Source organism: Fukomys damarensis, unplaced genomic scaffold (genome assembly GCF_012274545.1).
Source record: "Fukomys damarensis isolate Sample0158 unplaced genomic scaffold, DMR_v1.0_HiC HiC_scaffold_26, whole genome shotgun sequence".
Taxonomy (NCBI): domain Eukaryota; kingdom Metazoa; phylum Chordata; class Mammalia; order Rodentia; family Bathyergidae; genus Fukomys; species Fukomys damarensis.
In genome coordinates, this window is record NW_022900938.1 from 625,737 (window position 1) to 645,941 (window position 20,205).

The following is a 20,205-nucleotide window of genomic DNA, read 5'->3' on the forward strand; positions in this document are numbered from 1 at the left end:
GGAAGCGGAAGTGGTCCGGTCCTTCTTACCTCCGAGTCCGGAACGTTGCGTAGGGATTTCCGGGCGCTTCTTGTCGGGCAGTAATCATTAGCACAGGTCTGGTTTCCTGTCAGGTCCCAGGTGGCCGCTGTTGTCAGATTCCTCTGTGTCCCTTGCTGGTTCTGGTGCGTGTGGGCTGAGGCAGTGAGAGAGAAGGGCTTCTCTGGAAAGGGTGCCACGCTCGACTTCGGTGTTCCGGAGCGCAAGCTGGCGGGCGGCGCGGCCGTGTGGGCGCGGGAGTCCCGCGGGGGAGGCTCATTAACCTTCGCGTGAGTCCGCTCGGCCTCGCCTGCCGGCCTGGCTCTCCTATCGGGTCGTCGCGAAGCCTGGGGCCGAGGAGCCCGCGCGCGCCCAAGGGCGGTCTTGTGCAACCCAGATTAAGGCATGGTGTGGCCTGTCCTTTCTCTTTTGGGCCCTTTTCTCTCTCCCTCGGCCGTTTTGGGGTTCGTGACCGTCATTAAATGCAGCTGCTTTCACCACCGGTATAAGAGAAACCATGCGATACATGAAGCTTGTGTGGCTGGCTTCACAGATTACGACCCGGAGACTTAAGCAGTAACTTGAGATTACACTGTAATTGGTATCACCTGGTAAGTCCAGGCGGGTGAGCAGAGCTTCAGGACCCATCCCTTACCAAAATGCCCTTGTTCCTACCTGACCTGCTTCCCTATTGGACCAATATTAGCTCAGCGGCTATACTTGTAATTTTTTTTTTTTTTTTTTTTTTGGTACCTGGATGACCCGGGTCCTTGTGCTTGCGAGGCAGGCAGCAGAACCATTGAGCTAAATCCCCGGCCCTATACTTGTAATCTTAATGATTCATTATAGTGTGACCCACATTGTTCTCATGTAGTGATTAACTTTCTTAGAGAAATGGCCTCAGTGGCAACCCATGTTGGTATCCCCTCCTGTCTCAGGTCCCATGTCTCAATAAATTGTTCCTACTCCTATCTTCCATTGTGGCTTTGAATTTCTGTTTATGCGTTGTATCTGACGCCTAGCAGGTTGGGGTTATATTTCTCCTATATCAGAGAGTCTCCGAGCTTAGGCTTTCTTGGAGGTAAGAACTCAAGTGGACTCAGCTGGAGAGTGGCTGAGCTGGGGTCGCCAGTATCGTGCTGCATGTGGTCCATAGCTAGGTTCTCATTATTTGCAGGATACTGCTTTTCACTATGCTATAAAGACAAGTGTTTGTGTGTAAAAGAAGATAGAAGAAAGTGAACTAATTCTCTTTACTTTTATGAACAGAAACTTTCAAGCTTTTCTCTGTAAGACTGAGAAATTAAGTACTTTTCCTGAAACCGAGAAGAAAAGATGGTAAGTTTTATAAAATTCTGCGATTTAAAGAAATTCAGTCATGGAAAATAAAACTCTGTGGGAATTTCAGTGACAAGCTAAATACATTATATAATATTAAAGCATACAGTATAGCTGGGTTTGGTAGCTCACACCTGTAATCCCAGCACTTGGGAGACAGGAGGATTGCCACAAATTTGAGACCAGCCTGTATTACAGAGCAAGTTCAAGGCCAGCCTAAACTACATGGTGGGACCAGATCTCCAAAAAAAAAAACAAAAAATTGCCTTTCGCTGGTCATGATGGCGCACGCCTGTAATCCTAGCACTCAGGAGGCTGAGGCAGGAGGATCACTGTGAGTTCAAGACCAACCTGGGCTACATAGTGAGTTCCAGTTCAGTCTCAACTACATAGTGAAACCCTGTCTCAATAAAACAAAAAACAAAGCTGGGCATGGTGGTACATGCCTGTAATGCTAGCACTCCAGAGACTGAGGCAGGAAGATAGCTATTAGTTTGAGACCAGCCTGGGCTATATGTGAGTTCCAGGTCAGTCTCAACTACATAGTAAGAGCCTGTCTCAAACCCACCCCCCAAAAATAATAAAATAAAACAAAAACAAACACATTTTAGTAGAGATGGTAATCGCTTCTCGGCCTTTTGGCTAAGATCAAGTGTAGTAGAGATGGTACCTTTTTTTTTTTTTTTTTTTTTTAAAACAGGGCCTCACTATGTAGTTGAGACTGCCCTGGAACTCACTGTGTAGCCCAGGCTGGTCTCAATCCTCCCGCCTCAATCTCCTGAGTGCTGGGATTACAGGCGTTTGCCACCACGCCCGGCTAGAGATAGTACTTCATCCAAACATTTATATTTATCTTCTGGAGTTTTTTCCTGTTGAAATAAATTTGGGAGAAGTTTCAGCGGCTCTGTTGAATGGATTATTTCTAAAGCAGCATTTTTGTCTTCTGATCATCATATATTCAGTCAGAGAACTAATGGTACCTGTAGTCACCTGGAAAAATTACATTTGTTGCCTTCTCTCTCCTTTAGTCTGTGACATTGCACACAGATGTAGGTGATATTAAAATAGAAGTCTTTTGTGAGCGGACACCCAAGACATGTGAGGTGAGTACCATTACTCATGTCAGTTAATGCAGCAGGACGACCATTTTGAAGTGAAAATCTCCAGCCTAAAAAACAACACTTTCCATGAAACCTTGGTCAGGAAGAGCTGACCACTATAATTTCAGACTTAGCCAAGGATTTAGCTCAGTAGTGTCATTGTCTGCCTAACAAGCGCAAGGTCCCGAGTTCGATCCCCAGTACTAAAAAAAAAAAAAAAAAAGGAGATAGTTTAGTTACTTTTCTTGCTGCTGAGACAAAATACCCAATACCCAAAGTTAAGGGAAGGAAGATTTATTTAGCTTACAGTTTTTAGAGGTTTCAGTCCATAATCAGCATCCCCAAGCCAGGCTAGCATGGCAGATAGGCATCTCAGAGGAGAAACAGTTCATGGCAGGCAAAGAGTAGCAAAGCACCAAGGGACAACCACAACTCTTTCTATCCCTAATATCTTATCCAGGCTACTTAAGGCAGGTAGCACTCACACCCTTAATTCTAGTGCCTTTGATCCTAGCATTGAACCACGAATCATTTCCAGCATCACACACTCTAGATCCAACCACCTCTGAAAAAGCCTCACGGATGACCGTGTAAGGCTTTGAGGAGACATCTAGACACAGCCACGAAAGGAAAACCACTGTCGTCATTTCATGTGTTGAAATGACAAGCATAGGAGGAAGAAGAGTAAGTTCTGTGTAGTCACCCATTCAGCAGTTAATGAAAAGCTCTCTTGTTAAGGTTTCAAACAGTGTGAGCCAGAGACATTCCTAGTCTTCATACAGCTTACATTCTTGCTGGGAAAGTTAAATATTCTGAGAAGTGATAATGACTTGAAATAAAGCATTTAAAGAACAATGAGAAGAGCTACTTAGAAGAAGGCGAAAACAGATTTAACCAAGAAAGTTACCCTGACCTAATAGGCTGGGTGTGGTGGCATACCTGTGGGAGGCTGAGGCAGGAGGATTGCAAGTTTGGGCCAAGCCTGGCCAACTTCATGAGACCCCGTTTTAAAATAAAACTTAAAAATAAGGCTGGGGGTGAATCTCTGTGAAGGCCCTGGGTTCAATGCCGAGTAATATTTAAAAAAAAAAAAAGGTGAAAGAGAAAGACATAAACTGACTATTTGACTATTGAAGGTATGAAGACAACTCCCTTTAAAAAGATACAAAATGAGTGTTCCGGGGACTTATTGGTAAAGTGCTGGCTTCACATGCACAAGGTCCTGGGTTCCAGGTGTAGAAATGGCGGGTGATTGTCAGTGTGCTCAAAGAGCTACAAAGTGTGCAACAGGGCCATGTGAGGATTCCTAGGCCCTGCCAAAGATGGTGTGTTTAATTCCATAGTAGACAGAAGCTATCAAAGTCCTAGGCTGGAAAGGCTGAGGATTCAGCCCAGTGGTTCCATCACCTGCCTTGCGAGTACAAGGGTCCTAGTTCCATCCCCAGTACCAAAAAAAAAGGAAAAAAAAGTTCTAGGCTGGGAAGTTGATACTATTCAAAAATAATGCCTAGAGTCAGGTGTGGTAGCACATGTCTATAATCCCAGCACTGGGGAGGCTGAGGCAAGAAGAGCGCAACAAATTTGAGTCCAGCAGGCCTGAACTATGTAGCAAGATTCTGTCTCAAAAGCCTGAAAGCTAGGGTTGAACATGTTCTTCAGTGTTTCCAGTAAGTGTGATTGGTTTTGTTTTGTTTGTTTGATTTTGGAGGTTTTTTTTGGTTTTTGTTGTTGTTGTTGTTGTTTTGTTTTTTTGAGACAGGGTCTCACTATGTAATTGTGACTGACGTAGAACTCACTATGTAGCCCAGCCTGGTCTCGAACTCACAGTGATCCTCCTGCCTCAGCCTCCCAAGGGCTGGGATTACAGGGATGCACCACCATGCCTGACTTCATTTTGTTTATTTGAGACAGGGTCTCACTATGTAATTGTGACTGACGTAGAACTCACTATGTAGCCCAGCCTGGTCTCGAACTCACAGTGATCCTCCTGCCTCAGCCTCCCAAGGGCTGGGATTACAGGGATGCACCACCATGCCTGACTTCATTTTGTTTATTTGAGACAGGGTCTCCTACATAGTTCAGACTGGCCTTGAACATTGAATTCTCAGTGATTGTCCTGCCTCAGCCCCCTGAGTACTGGGATTATAGGGCATGTGCCACTATACCCAGCACATGCATGATTCTTTTTACAGATTTTTTTTTTTTTAATGGGGATCAAACTCATGACCTTGAGTTTATGAGGCAGGTATGGTGCCACTGAGTGTGATTCTTTTTTTTGGTACCGGGGATTGAACTTGGGTCCTTGCGCTTGCAAGGCAGGCCACCGAACTCCTGAGCTAAATCCCTGGCCTTTGAGTGTGATTCTTGATCTGGAGTGTTTGCTGTACCTCCTCAGTCACCCTTTTCACTTCTTGCAGAACTTCCTGGCTCTCTGTGCTAGTAATTACTACAGCGGTTGTGTATTCCACAGAAACATCAAGGGGTTCATGGTTCAGACCGGAGATCCGACAGGTATGCCTATCTGCAAGTTCAGGGCACTGGGTGTACAATGTGGAGAAGAGATAGAATGGAAACACGTGTGAGGGCTTCGTGACCGGGCTGCCGTGCCATAGCAAGAGAGACTGACGCAGGAATGGTTACTGCCTGCCTGTTTGATCTGAGCAGGATCAGTGGGGAGCCCGGGGTGGGGTGGAATGAGAAGGCTGGGCTTGCTTTTCTAGCTGGTAGGAATATTTTATTCTGGGGGGTCTGTAAAGGTGAATATGGGGAAATGCTAGATGTCATCAAATGTTACTTGTATTTAAAGAAGTATGCTCTAAAGGGCCTTTGAGTTAAACATTGAGCCTTAGGGGACCGGGGATTTAGCTCAGTGGTGCCACCGCCTGCCTCGCAAGCACAAGGTCCTGAGTTCGATCCCCAGTACCAAATAAATAACTAGATTTATTTGAATCTTCTCAATTTAAAGCACTACTTCTAATTCCCTGTCATGTCCTGTAGGTACTGGAAGAGGCGGGAACAGTATCTGGGGCAGGAAGTTCGAGGATGAATACAGTGAATACCTGAAGGTACAGCCCTGCTTCCGAACTTCACCTCTCGAGTCCGGTGCGCTTGGAAGCCCAGGAGTGTGCAGGCCAACATCATTATTCAGTGTATTTTTCTGTAGTCCTTGCACAGTTAGTAAGAGAAGTCAGGGAGGTCCCAGTGGCCATCCTGGCCTCCCTGATGAAGGGGCCAGAGTCTCAGCCTATTGCGATCACCATGGAGTCCAGCCTGAAGTGTCACCTGGCTGCAGGGTTAAGTCAAGAGCGACCACCTCGTGGTCACAGGGTTGCCTGTAATTGGTCCCCCTTTAGTCAGGCGCAGTGGCACAAACCTATAATCTCAGCATCCTGGGAGGCTGAGGCAGGAAGATGGCAAGCTCAACCCCAGCTTGGCCTGCTTAGTGACTTAGAGCCTTTCTCAAAATAAAAAAGTGCTAGGATGTAGCTCAGTGGTAGAGCACTGCTGGATTGAATCCCCAGAACAGGGTGGGGTGGAGTAAAAAAATTTTTTTCACTGTCTTTTACGTATATAACCACACATTTTCTGAAATTGATTGTCTCGATAAAGTTGGATATATTTTCGTTTTTGCTTTATTGTCATAAGGATATATATCAGTTTTGTTAAGGGAGTTGGATTTGGGAGGGGATAAACTTTTTGAGAAGTTAGCCTTCTCTGGAATTAGAAACTGAACAATTTTTCAGAGCTTAATTAATGGCTGTTTCAGAGTACCAGTTAAAACTAGGTATAGGTTGTGACAAAAATCACCCGTGGGAATTTTTAAGCTGCAAAAGATTAGGGCCAGGCATGATATAGTTCATGCCTATAATCCAAAAAAAAAAAAAAATCAGGGAACTGGGCAATAGGGCTGCAGAGGGTGTGGATGGTGGTGCTTACCCAGTGTCCTCTGGAGCAGCCTCACACCACAGAGGAGGCAAGGTTTCCAGTGTCTGTTGCCAGGGTCTCCCAGAGAGCAACGCTGGTCACGTGCCCAGCCTGTGACCCTGTGTTCCTGGTGTGCTGTGTGTGACAGTGAATATCTAGGAATATCTCTGTGTGCAGTGATTATGGACTGGCTACTTTTTAGTGCACGCAGTGTGAAAGACCACAGTGAGAAGATGCATGAACTACACCCAAGTGTACACTCATGGGTCAGACCCAGAAGCGTGGAGTATCAGAAGACTGAAATCGTGTGGTTTGTGGAGTTCAGAGGCTCGCCTGGGAAACAGCGCATTGTCTGGCGTGTTACAGGCATGGGAATGGCATGGGGCTGTGGTTACCCTGTGGGGAGGCTGAGGCAGTGAAGTGGCCAGTGTTGACTTCTAAAGCTCAAATAGGGGTTGGGCCAGGGATTGAGCTCAGTGGTTCTGCTTTCTGCCTCCTGCCTTGCAAGCACAAGGTCCAGAGTTTGATCCCCAGTACCAAAAAGCAAAAAATAAATAAGGGAGCAGCACTTATTTTATCAACTTGCAAATGGCACATTTATGCTTGTCTATGTATCAGATGTTAGTCTAGTTTGCTAGTAACTTTTCAGGAAGATAAAGCCTTGGTATTTCAATGCAGCTGCCCCCTAAGAGACAGCTATAGCTGGGGTAATTGGCAGCGTGAGCTGCAGTGGGCCTTCCTCTGGGCCTCCCTGCATCACAGCTTGGCCTGGTCTTAACTCCCATCAGTAAGGTCCTTTAGTTCCTGGCCAGAGACCCTTGCAAATAAACCCTGTTGTGATCCCAGAGCCCAGAGAGACCATCCCCAGGGCATCCCTCCCTCAGGAGCTAACTGCCCAGAGCGGGACACAGACCCCTAACCCCTATGTCTCCCTCTGTCCAGCTGCCAGCTAATCACCTGCTGGCGCTGTCCCAGGTGAATCCTAAGTGGGACCCACATCAGTCCACCTCCCTGTCCCACAGATGAAGGCGCTAGGAGAGTCCAGTGTGTGAGAAGGGAGCGCAGGCCTTGGGATTCACGCCTGCGCACTGCCCTTCGCTGTCAGGGTTGCTTCTGGTACCCAGTGGCGTCACTGAAGCTTCTCTGGAGACAGGGAAGTGAATGGGAGGATGTGGTCTGACACATGCAGGTAGTGTGGATTAATCTGGACAGACGCCAAGGCAGAGTCTCCGGCCCTCCAGTAGTGGGCAGGTGAAAAGCCTGTCACCTTGGAATCCACTGTGAGAAACGGTGACATTCACATTCTGGTCTGTCTTCACAGCACAGTGTCAGAGGTGTCGTCTCTATGGCTAACAATGGCCCAAACACCAATGGCTCTCAGTTCTTCATCACCTACGGCAAACAGCCCCATTTGGACATGAAGTACACCGTGTTTGGAAAGTGAGTTCTGCTTAGGGTGAATACTGGGATCTCACTGGCTGAACTTGGGACCAAACTCTAGTAAACCCTTGGTTTATGAACTTGAAATGGAGTGTATTTGCATGTGCTTTTTTTTTTGTGGGGTTGGGGGGATACCAGGGATTGAACTCACGACCTTGTGCTTGCCAGGCAGGCTCGAAACCACTGAGCTAAATCCCCGACACATGCATTTTTAACACAGACATAAATCCTGGAAATTGATTTAAGTTGCACCAAAAAGTGTAACCTGAAAAACTGCTAATTTCAGCAAAGCCTAGCAGATGTTTTAGACAATTTCCGAGCACGTGCCTCAGCGGCAGCTCACAACGTTTCTCCGTGATGGAAACATGAAGTGGGCTTGTTGCAGGTCGGTCTCCCCTTACCACTTGTGTTTCTTCTGTGTGGTGCTGGGGATCAAGCCTAGGCTTCTCGCGCGCTAGGCCTGTACTCGGCTCTGAGCTGCACCCTGGCCTCCTGACTGCTTGGCCGGGAGAGCAGAGCACCAGCTTACAGAGAAAGTGCAGTGGTCGCTGCTTCACACCTAGTGGAGGACAGGCCTGGCAATAATGGTGCCACCCCGAGTGCTTCCTCTACGTTTTCCCATAGCACAGACATCCTAGAACTGCGTGACGGTGGTGTAATAACAAATGTACATTTGGTTTGCATCATACATTCCTGGGACAGCTCCTGAAACCCTTGGAGCTTCCCGAGTGACAGTGGAAGGCATAGCCTGTGATTGCTCTAACCCACCTCCAGCCACAGCTCAACTCTGAAAACCACAGGCTGCACTCGTTGGGTGGCTGTCAGTGGCCCCACGGCTCTAGAGCGGTTGAGCCTGGAGGACTGACATTTCCACCTCTGCCTCTCACCTCCCTGCACCAAAGGGAAAGGAGCTTGAGAGGAGGGAAGGAGGCAGCAGCACCTCCATGCAGGAAGGGAGCTGGGACTGCTGTCCTGGCAGCCCTGGTTCCAGTCTTCCCAGTGAACCGTCAGAGACCCACCAATCCCCAGGCGTGAGGGTCATAATAGACTGGCCAGCTCTGTCACCATCTGCACCTCTCCTGTGACGATGTGGCTAAACATACATTAGGCACACTGCTGAGGATGTTTCTCCTCCTCATTGCTCTTGTTGACTAACTGCACAAAGGGAGTTTTTGAAGCCAATGTGGTGGTGCCTCCTTGTAACCCCAGCTCTCAGGAGGCTGAGGCAGGAGGATCACAGATTGGAGCCCAGCCTAGGCAACTTGAATTCTCTAGTTTTACATCCAACAAGAAAATCTGAAGAACTGTAAGACGTGATCCTGTCCTCCCGCTGCTTGTTGTACTGTGTTTTTTGTTTTGTTTTCAAACAGGATCTCGCCACATAGCCCAGGTTGGCCTTGAACTCTGGGGTGGTCCTCCTGCCTCAGCCTCCCAGCTGTGATCCCAGGATTACAGGTGTGCAGCACCACGCCTGCCAGATCTCATGTTTAACCTGAGGGAATTTTCACATGTGATGTTATTTCTTTTCCAGGGTCATAGATGGGTTAGAGACACTGGATGAGCTGGAGAAGCTCCCAGTGAATGAGAAGACGTACCGGCCTCTCAGTGATGTGCACATCAAGGACGTAACTATTCATGCCAACCCATTTGCTCAGTAGATACAGTCACTGGACAGACCCGGGCAGGTGTCCTGGCAGGTGCTCAGGACCGCATCCTGCTCTGTTGTCACTGAGGAAGCCCAGCAGCTTACCCATGAGGCACATAGCACATCCTCTGCTAGTATAATGCATCCTTCAACTTTTGGTGGTGGGGAGGAATTGAGAACGGTCTTGCTATGTAGGTCAGGCTGGCCTTGAGCTCACTGTGGAACCTAAGCTGCCCTCAGACTCAGAGTGATCTTCCTGCCTCAGCCTCCCAAGCAGCAGTGGGATTACAGTTGTGTGCTACCATGTCCAGCTTTCTTTAACTTTAAAATTAAAGGTACTTAAAAATTTTTGTTACATGTAAATATTCATTTTTAAGGGCTGAGTGTCAAATACAGCCTTTTTTTGTTTTCGTTTTTGTATTGGGGATTGAACTCGGGACCTCACACTCATGAGGCTGGCAGCAGCACCGCTGAGCTAAATCCCAACCCCAAATGGAGGCATTTTTGAGCACATTGGCTACATACCATATAGCCAACCATATGCTAGGATTGTTTCCATGAATTACTGCCTTTATGCCTTGAGAAGCAGGAGGGCCAGGACTACAGAGATGGTCTAAGAAGAGTCTCCAGTTTTGCAGCAGAGTTCTGTGTCCTGAAGAAAAGTAACAGAGTGTGTCCTGCTGACCTGCTGCTGACCCTGAGGGGTGTAGTGCATCAAATGGGCAGCTGCGGGTCTCCGTCTGCGCTGACTCATGGCTCTGCCCCTCAGTGTGTGACAGACAGCCTAACTCCGAGCTGTGCTTTCTTACCCTTGAGCAGCATCTCCGTCCGTCCTGAGGGTTGTGTGAAGCCTGTTGGACACGTTCTGTGGGATCTGGAAGCTTCAAGTCCACGCAACAGCTCTCACCTAATAAAGCTGTTCACCAGGCTCGTGGATTTGTTGAGAACCATGTTCACCCTGCTGCTTAAATCACCTTGATTAGGTTGTATTATTCCTGTAACCAATACCAAATACATAATCCGGGTTTGTCTCTTTTCTCCCAATGGCTCTGATTGTTGTATTTTTTGAGACAAGGTCTGGCTTTTAACTCCAGACAATCCTGCCTCAGCCTCCCAAATGCTGCGATTACTAATTATATTTTTAATTCTTTTTTTTTTCCAGTACTGGCATTTAAATCCAGGACCTCACGTGTAGGAGGCAAGAGCTCTTCCACTGAGCTTCATCTTCAGCCCTTGGTGCTGCACACCTGTAGTCCCAGCACTTGAGAGGCTGAGGTAGGATTGCTGTGAGTTCAAGGCCAGCCTGAGCTGCAAAGCAAGACCCTGTCTCACAACAAAACTGTCTTGCCTAGGCTGGTTTCAAATTTGGGATCCTCTCATCAGCCTCCTGAGGTGCAGGGATTATAGGTGTTTAATTAGTTTGAGTATTAGAATTTATGTGTCTCAAACTGAGGTACCTTTTATACCAGTGATCTCATATTTTGTTTCATCTAATTGTAATCATTTTGGGTTCTACAATTAGTAATACAGTCTATTCTCCTTGGGGCCACTTTATACACCTTGTACCTGTCCTCCCTGAACACGTCAGTGGTATTTTCTTTGGCTTCGGTGTTTGTGGTCACCTTCAAGAGGTCATCATTAAGAATCTTTGTACTGAGAGTGCGGCTGGGCGGAGCCGGTCGGGACGAGCGGGAGCGACCAAGGGGCTGTGGGTTGTGAGGCCGCAGTGGCAAGAAGAGGGATTCGCTGGTGTCCGCGAGCTCAGCGCACCTCATTAACAAGGATCTTGGAGAGATTCAGTCAAGGCTTTTGGATCACAGACCAGTTGTTATTCAAGGTGAAACTTGTTACTTTGTGAAAGAATTTGAAGAAAAACGTGGTCTCCCAGAAATGCGAGTTCTTGAAAATCTGAAGAATACGATGTGTGAGACAAGTGAGCACACTCTTCCCAAGTGCAGGAGATGCGGTGCAGAGCAACCTGAAGGACGTTCTCCAGAGACTCCAGCAGAGAGAACGGCAACGAAGAAAGATGTGTAACGACCATTTAGTAGCTAATGAGAAGCAGCAGCATCTCTCGTGGGAGGCTCTGCTGAAAGACCAGCCCCACAGATGGGCTGGAGGGGACGCAGAGCACCAGCTATGGCGAGGCTCCAGGAGCACCATGCCAAGATGGAGAAGGACCTCGCAAAGTTCTCAGCCTTTTAAGAACTGAAGCACAACAGTGACAGACAAACGAGAAAACACTGACTTCCGCCCAGTTACTTCCACCAACCCCTTAGCCTCTGCTTTGAGCTCAGCGGTGTATTCAGTGGCACTCTATGTCAGAGGAGGTGACTTCTGGTGAAGCGGACCGGATGTTCAGTGGAAGGGGGGCGCTGTGTCATTCCCGTTATAAGTCCCTGTAGGTGATCGTGTGAATCGGAAACAGGAAAAACGGGCTCAGCTTACTCTTTGTTCATCAGAATTGGTTTTCTTGCCTACTGTTTAGCTCAAAGAACTGTCAGTACAGACTGATTCATTCTTCTCCAAGATTATTATTAATTTATTATTGTGGCTTAAAAGGCAGGTAGAATAGCTGCTGTCATAGCCTCCCTGGCTACAAGAGAAGAATACGTGAAAAGTATTACTCCATGGGTAATGTTGACAAACAGCCGGCCTTGGAGAAGAGATCACACTTGAGAGGGGTAAGAGTCAAACATTGTCTCCACTGTGCCAAAGATGGCCACGGTAGACTGTGAACCACCCGTTAGGAGGGTCACAGATTTCGTAATTCCACGCATTTCCCTGCGTGTTAACATGCGTGTTAAGATTTGTGGCCTTCCAGTGCTTGATATTTTCATCCTTTTAAAATGTGCTTAGGACACAAAGTTTACCAAAACTACATTTTGACTTTTAGCCTTTTTAAGAACTATGCTCTTGCTGATACTGTTTACCTCATTTTTGTACCTATTTTGCTGTGGGTAAGTGTATAACATAAATAATTTCTATACATGTTTTAGGTGTTTATTGAGTAATCAGCAAAATCTGTCAAGGAGTCTCTGGAGCCATATACAAATTTTGGCTCCGAATGAACCAGAAGTGTTCCTCCACGTGGCAAATGACCTGTGTTAAATGTAAATTCTTTTTAGTGTTAACGTCTGTGCTCATAAACAGGTGTGTTTTGATGAAACATGTACCAATTCTGTCATCATTGTGATCTTTTAAAAATCTACATTTAGCGGGCCGGGATTTAGCTCAGTGATTCTGCCACCTGCCTCGCGAGCACAAGGACCCAAGTTCAATCCCTGGTACCAAAAAAACAAAAACAAATAAAATCTGCATTTAGCAGTCTAATGGAAAAACTAAGTTGATTTTTGCCATAAACCAAGAGAAAGTAAGTGCAATAATTTCAAGAGATTTATGGCAAATTAATTTGTGATATGGGTAAATCTAATGTTTTTATTGCTCTTCAGTAAAAGAAGGCATAAGAAAGAAAATGTCCCTGCTCTTGTGTTATCTCAGCATTGCAACTGCAAAAAATTGACAATGCTTGCCTGTGTGAATTTATGGCTTACTGTCAAAGCTTCATTCTTGGCTGCATGTTGAAAATGTGATTAAAGTTAATAGAGGAGATGAAATAAGAAAAAAGAATCTTTGTACTTACTGGGATTCACTTACTGTTTATTTTAAACTGCCATTTTTTTTTTTGAAGGTCAAACTTTGTTCTGCATTTTTTATTTCTTTTTTGGTACCAGGGATCGAACTCGGGGCCTTGTGCTTGAAAGGCAGGCGGTGGAACCACTGGGCCAAATCCCTGGCCCTATTCTGATTTTAAACTGCCATTTTTTTAAATTTTTTATTTATTTATTTTTTTTGGTAGTGACGAGAATTGAACTCAGGACCTTGCACTTTATTTTCTTTTTTTTTTTTTTTTTTTTTTTTTGGTAGTGACGAGAATTGAACTCAGGACCTTGCATTTTTTTTTTTTTTTTTTTTTTTTGAGACAGAGTCTCACTATGTAGTTGAGACTGACCTGGAACTCACTATGTAGCCCAGGCTGGTCTTGACCTCACAGCGATCCTCCTGCCTCAGCCTCCTGAGTGCTGGGATTATAGGCGTGCGCCACCATGCCAGATCTTGCACTTTTGAGGCAGGTGCAGCACCACTGTGCTAAATGTCTGCTCAGCTATAGCCATCAAGGTGTCCACAAAGGGTGGTGCCTTGACTGCTGGGCCTGATGAGGCTTCCTGTCCCCTGCTGCCCTCTGGCTGCTCCCTCAGGATCCACCAGTCTAACCTATCCCAGCATCAGCTGGCAGGAAGTGGAATTACTATTAAGAATATTAGAATACTGACACTCAGATTGTCTTCCTCCTTTGGTTTTGGTACTGGGGATTAAACTCGGGTCCTTGTGCTTGACAAGACAGGCAACGAACCACTGAGCTATATCCCTAGCCCATTCTTTTTTGAGACAGGGTCTCACTGTAGTTCAGGCTGGCCACAGACTCACCTTGCAGCCCATGCTGGTCTGGAATTTGCAGTGATCCTCCTGCTTCAGCCTCCTGTGAACTGGGATTACAGCTGAGCACCACCACTCCTAGCCCTCCCTTTTCAAAAAAAAAAAAGTCACTGGGCTCTTTATCCAAAGGGAAGGTTGGCTAGGAAACTGCAGCTGGCTACTTGTGTTGTGAGTCATGTCTGGGGGCCTCACCCTACCTAGTCAGAGTCCATGTCTTAGCCTCTGGTTTCTTTGCCCAACGATAGCAGTTTTGACTAGTGAAAAAAGTGTGGCCTGCTGCCTAAAATATTTACTTTCTCCCCCTTCATGGGAAAAGTCCTTGTCCTTGCTGTGGATGGAATCGGAAGTTGCCAGATCCCAGCTGGGTTTAGTGCTTAGCGAAGAGCACTCATTTCGGTTGCTATGTGAGCTTGGTTTCTCAGCCAGGTGTACTGACTGGCCTGTGTTCTCCCCGGAGACAAGTATCAGCTGTTCTACTTGAACAGCCAGCTAGTATGAATCCCACACTGACTTGTCCCAGCTGCCGATGCCAAGGAACACTGGCACTGCACCTTCCTTACAGGCGCAAGGTCTTGAGTTTGATCCCTGGTACCAAAAAAAAAAAAAAAAAAAAAAAAAAAAAAAAAAGAAAAAGAAAAAGAAAAAGAAATGAAAGCAACCATAGTGATTTTGGGAATGAACATCCTGCAGACTTCATCCTACAACGCGGTGCAGCCATACAGTGCTGATTGTCTGCCTCACTCTCCTGTACACAGACACATTTAATCTTTGGGTGAATGAACCGTTTCAGTGACACTGTCCTGCCGCATTGTCTTGGATGATTTTGTGTATTTTTCCACTAACCTTGAGAGGATTTTAAAGTGACGAAGTGAAGCTGAGGCACAGTGAGAGGACTGGCAATTGCTTTGTTAAGAGCTAATCTAGGGATTGCTCTTATTGAAAGGTAGTTTTTCAACCTCTCCTCCCTTGTACAAGACCTTCCTTCTTCTCTTTGTCATAGGCCAAATTAAAACAGATCTAGTTAGAAATCTGTTGGCCTTTATTCTAGAACTACTAGAAGAGGCTCCATTCTACAAAGGAGGAGGAGAGCTGTCTGAGCAAATGTAGAAATGTTGGACGTGGAAGGTGGGATAGCAAACCGTGACTAGCACACGTTAGCAGGTCCCTCTGGGTTACTGTTGTAAGGGTGCAGGCAGACCACAGCCCATCACTCGGACCTGGGCCCCCAGGGATCTGTCTGCACACCCTTCTCAGCTCCTGGAGGCCCTTCCCTACCCAGGTGGGGCCGTGAGAACTGCAGCCGCAGTGTTCTGGGTCCTAATTCCTTGCCCTTTCAGTGTATGTGGTGGCCGAATAGGGCACACGGCATTCCCGGCTGCCACAGCCACAGCCCAGAGACTGCAAGGAGGAAAATGTTCTTTACAGACCCCTGTCTTGGGCTGGGACCTGGTTTAAATTAAGAATTTATCTTTCTCGGGCCAGGGATTTAGCTCTGGTTCCACCACCTGCCTCGCAAGCACAAGGTCCGGAGTTCGATCCCTGTACCAAAAAAAAAAAAAAAAAATTTATCTTCCTCAAATTCTCTTTGGTAAATTCCTTACCTGATTAAAGCCCCAGGGCATTTTGCAGTTCCGAAGCAATTTCTAAGTCAAATGTTGACAAGCATCATAATTCCCTGGTCCCCTGGCCCCTAGAATAACTACTGAGGGCATACAAATGTATACAAACTCTTGCAACTGGTGCAAAAACCTTTGTGGCACTGGCCACCTTCCCGCTTAAAGGCGCAACTCTGAACTTGCCTTATGATAAGGTCTACCTGTACTTGTGGACTCGTGTTGTGATAGCCAGCCTGACGCCATCTGGGTAAGGTGGAGCGATTCCAGGTGGTGGCCTTCCCCTCCCCCTTGGAAGGCCTCTCCGTTGATGCATCCTGTGTGAGTCTGCAACTACGTTATCTTTACTACCTTTACTCTCTTTACTAACAGAAGACGCCACCTGTGTGATACTTTGAACTAAACTGTGACAGTGCCCCAGACCCCACTGACTTAGTGAAGTTCTGCCTGTGCTCCCCCACTCCCTGAGCCTTCCCCAAATAGAAGAGCCTTTAGGACACTGCAAACTTCCTTTCCTTTGTCCAGAATTTTTGGTGGTTTGTGTCTGCTCTGGAATGCTGGCTATGATAATAAAGGATTCTATTGAATTCAAAGTGTGGTGCATCTGTATAGTTTTGACTTGCCTGGCCTTTTAAAAATGTGTCTAGTCTGAATTCTTTTTTTTTTTTTTTTTTCTTTTTTGGTACTGGGGATTGAACTTGGGCCCTTGTGCTCGCAAGGCAAGCTGCAGAACCACTGAGCCAAATCCCTGGCCCTGGACTGAATTCTTTCATCAAGGCACAAAGAATCCAGGACCAAGGAATGAGGGGAGGGGCCAGTTTCTCACTGCATTAGGACCTGGCTTCCTGCTGACATGTATTTACCTGTGTCTGATTTATTTCATGTAGCATTAGAGTCGCAAAGTGCATCCGTTTCTCTACAGGTGACTCGATCCTTTATGACAGTAGTACTCAATAGCGTATATACAGAGGACCCTCAAGTTACAACAGGCCTGACACACGAACAAATTGAGTCAGGACTGGAATTTTAGTTTTAATTTAAGAACAAAGTCTTGAATTACAACCTGAATGCCAGCCAATTGTGCTTCCAGATGGGCTCAGATACACATTTAGCCCTTAAAGAGTTCAGGAAGGAACATTACAGCATCCTTTCCTGTGTGGGGTTAACTGAGAAATCCTGGGCCAGCGTCTCTCTAAGGATGCTGAGATCTGCCTGTGTACAGGAGACTTGAAAGATGTGTACAGTAACCTGAGCCTTCAGTTGACCAATTTGAATTACAACCAGCCCTTGAGAACGAATTGAGTTTGTAATCAAGGGTCCACTGTATAGGACATTTTCTTCATCTGTTAATGGGTATATAGGCCGCTTCCAAGATTTGTGCTGCTATAAACATGGGTACGCATGTATCACTGTGTGGTGGTGTACTATTTTTCTTTTGCTTTTTATGGGTGCATTTGCATTACATAAGTTACCTTCTTTGTGGGGAGGCGGTATATATACATAGCTCAATTCTTTTTTCATCCCCTTTCCTTCTCTTCCATTTTTTTTCTTTTGTTACTGGGGATCAAACTCGGGATGTTGTGCTTGCTAGGCAGGTGGTGGTACTGAGCTAAATCCCTGGCCCATTCCCTTCCCCCTTTTAATCCTCTTCCCATTTGAAAAGATCCCCCTATTTCCTATTGTTTATCTTTTAATTTGCTCTTTATTTGGGATTTCTCAAATAAGAAACCAGTGGGTGGGGGATTAGCTCAGTGGTTCCACCTGCCTTGCAAGTGTAAGGTCCCAAGTTTGATTTCCCATACCCCCCCCCCAAAAAAAAAGAAACCAGGTGACACTTAAGCTTGTGATTTTTGTTTTGTTTTGTTTTTTTGAGACAGGGTCTCACTATGTAGTTGAGACTGACCTGGAACTCACTATGTAGTCCAGGCTGGTCTCAAACTCAGGCAATCCTCCTGCCTCAGCCTCCAGAGTGCTGGGATTACAGGTGTGCACTGCCACGCCTGGCTGAGTTTATGATTTATTACACTTTTTTTATTGGGTACCAGGCCAAACTCAGGACCTTGCACTTGCGAGGCAGGTGGCAGAACCACTGAACTACATCCCCAGCCCTTTATTACACTTAACATTGTGGTCCCAAGGTGCATTCATTTTCCTACAAACACCTCATATTTATCTTTGTAGCAGAGCAGTGCTTCATTGTGTATAAATACGTCTTCTTTATCCATTCGTTGATGAACACACAAGCTGCTGCCAGGATTAAGCTATTATGTGGCAGAGATTCCTGCAGTGTCTCCAGTGTCCACCCACCCAGTCTGCAACACAAGGTTGAAGAAAAACTGAGGACAGAGTTAAAGAGAAAGTGCAAACAGGGATGGCCAGTGCTCCTTTGGCAAAAGGCCCTGGCCCATCTCTTCCATTGAATTTTATCATTCATCAGCCAGGGTAAAGGTGCAGTACGTGAAGTTAGCATGGAAACTGATGCAGGCATGGCTTTAAAGAGATGTCAAAGCATTTGTAATTAGAAGCGAGATAGACAAAACATATGGTTGTATTTGGAGCACCGTCCTTCCAGCTATGAAGGTGCTAGAATGGAGTTTGGGTGTGATTGCTCCATTATCAGCCATGATGTTGCCTCCTATCAGCCTCACAGCTTCAGGGCCGTCACTCTGGTCGCCCCTGTGGCCACAAGGAGGTCGTGTGAACCTGTGCGCTAGCCCCGTGCTCAGAAGATGCTTCTGTGAGCTTCAGAATTGCTTTTTTTTTTAGTTATTTATTTTTCCATCTGTTCTTTTTTCCAGACTTGCTTCTTGAAGTGAGCCAGTGGAGGGGTTAACACTGCAACCTGCACTGTTCACAGCATGCTTTGGGCATAGTCTGTATTGGGGGCTCTTGCAATTATGACTTGAGAGGCTATGAACGTGTGCGGGTTATCAAGAATTCCCTTGTCAAAACAGGCTTTGAAAGGAAAGTTTATTCCAGTTAAGAGGGACTAAGTCAGGATATCCTAGCAGCCAGCTGGGGAAAGCCAAGCTTATCACATCCGTGAGTGGATGGGCTGACATTGGGAGAGAGCTAGCAGCAGCTGGCTGGGAGAGATTTCATCTATGAGGGGATGGGCTGACACCAGCAGAGACCTTAGCTGCTGGCTGGGAAAGGAACTAGGCTCATATAGGTACAGAAGGGCTGAGGAATCTGGGAGATGTTTAGGATTTAGATGCTCAAAGGCGGTCTGTGCAGGTGTGCCGTTACTAGACTTTTTGGCGCCAGGAGGGTTGATTCTTCATTTTGAAGCTGCTGTTCTTTGTTTGGTTGATGGTTGGCTTTTTGAGGCAGGGTCTCCCTGTATAGTGCAGGCTGCCCCTGAACTCACTATGTAGGCCAAGCTGGCCTCAAACTCCTGGTGATCCTCCTGCCTCTGCCTCCAGAGTGCTGAGATTACAGGTGTGTGCTACCACATCGTGCAAGCTGTTGTTTGCTAAAAGCAGCCTGTTTTCTTTGTCCTATTTGTTTGTGAGGGACTCACTTAAATCAGGCTTGACAGTATGCAGATATCATTATGTCTTTAACTTTTAGAATGACACTTAGAAATAATTGAGTTGAATAGAATTCCTATATTTTTTTTTCTTTTCCTTTTTTTGAGACGGTCTCAATGTGAAGTTCAGACTGGCCTTGAACTCACACTGTAGCAATGTAGTCTAAACTGGCCTGGAACTCACCTTGATCCTCCTGCCTCAGCTTCCCAAGTGCTGGGATTACAGGCGTGCACCATCAGCCCACTCCCTAGTTTTAGTTTTAGTTTTGTTTTTTGGTATCAGGGATCGAATTCAGGACCTTGCACTTGCGAGGCAGGTGCAGTGTCACTGAGCCTGGTATACTATTTTTTTGTTTTTTGAGAGAAGGTCTCACTATGTAGTTGAGACTGACCTGGAACTCACTATGTAGACTACGATGGTCTCGAACTCACAGCGATCCTCCTGCTTCAGCCTCCAGAGTGCTGGGATTACAGGCGTGCGCCACCACGCCCGGCTCTGGTATACTATTTTTAAAGCATTATTTTAATGGTAGCCATCAAGGAACATCCTTCACTTGTTCTTGCTTCCAATGTTCACAAAGTTGGTTTTCAGTGAGCACGGAGGAGACTCTTCCCTCACTTGCCAGTTATTGTCTACGCCAACTCAAGAGCACCACGATTCTGGGGTTCATTACCGCTTCCTCCCCACGCTCCGGCTGAACTCCGCGGCTGCGCACATCGGCCCACGCGCCCCGCCCCGCGCCTGCGCACAAAAGACCAAGCCGTCCCGCCCCTGGGCGTCGCCGCTGTTTTCGAGGTGAGCCTGCTCTATCAAGCTGAGCTCCATTTTGTGGAAGGAGGCCTTTGCGGCTGACTTGCTGGTTCGCAGGTCGCCTCGCGAACCTTGTGCCTTGGCGTGGGGTCTCTGACAGCACGGTAAGGCGGGGAACCCTTTCCTGAGTTCTCCCGCTGTTGGGGCAGGGCCGGGGGGGTGTCGTCTCCACACCGCTGTCCTCCCTTGCCCAGGCCGCCGGTATGCGGAGCCCTGTAGGCTGGCTGTCGGCTGTGCTGGCGGACAGGGTCGGCGCCCGGGTGGAGTCGGCGCCGCGGCGTTGTGCA

At 46.8% G+C, this 20,205-nt stretch overlaps 2 protein-coding genes and 2 pseudogenes across 6 annotated transcripts in view; all 4 read left to right on the plus strand.

Moving 5' to 3' along the window:
* Positions 1 to 12: 12 nt before the first annotated feature.
* Ppil3 (peptidylprolyl isomerase like 3) lies at positions 13 to 9,776 on the plus strand. 5 transcript variants are annotated; one of them, XM_010617563.2, is made up of 7 exons: positions 32 to 629; positions 1,288 to 1,356; positions 2,385 to 2,459; positions 4,874 to 4,967; positions 5,454 to 5,521; positions 7,702 to 7,820; positions 9,352 to 9,776. In XM_010617563.2, exons 2-7 carry the CDS (start codon positions 1,354 to 1,356, stop codon positions 9,476 to 9,478), a joined length of 486 nt encoding a protein of 161 aa, XP_010615865.1. In that variant the 5' UTR covers positions 32 to 629; positions 1,288 to 1,353; the 3' UTR covers positions 9,479 to 9,776. The 5 variants fall into 5 exon arrangements, with proteins under 5 accessions (XP_010615863.1, XP_010615864.1, XP_010615862.1 ...); XM_010617561.3 differs by lacking the exons at positions 7,702 to 7,820; positions 9,352 to 9,776 and having other exon boundaries at positions 13 to 96; positions 5,454 to 6,878; XM_010617562.3 differs by lacking the exons at positions 7,702 to 7,820; positions 9,352 to 9,776 and having other exon boundaries at positions 24 to 308; positions 5,454 to 6,878.
* LOC117283448 lies at positions 1,979 to 2,121 on the plus strand (annotated as a pseudogene).
* Positions 9,605 to 12,723, plus strand: LOC104857593 (annotated as a pseudogene).
* A 7,132-nt stretch (positions 12,724 to 19,855) lies between these two features.
* The window catches only part of Clk1 (CDC like kinase 1), an 8,506-nt gene continuing 8,156 nt past the window's right edge, over positions 19,856 to 20,205 (plus strand). Inside the window, exon 1 of the mRNA XM_010617573.3 lies at positions 19,856 to 20,022. The gene's annotated coding sequence lies outside the window, so the exon portion shown is untranslated. The remainder of the gene's footprint in view (positions 20,023 to 20,205) is intronic.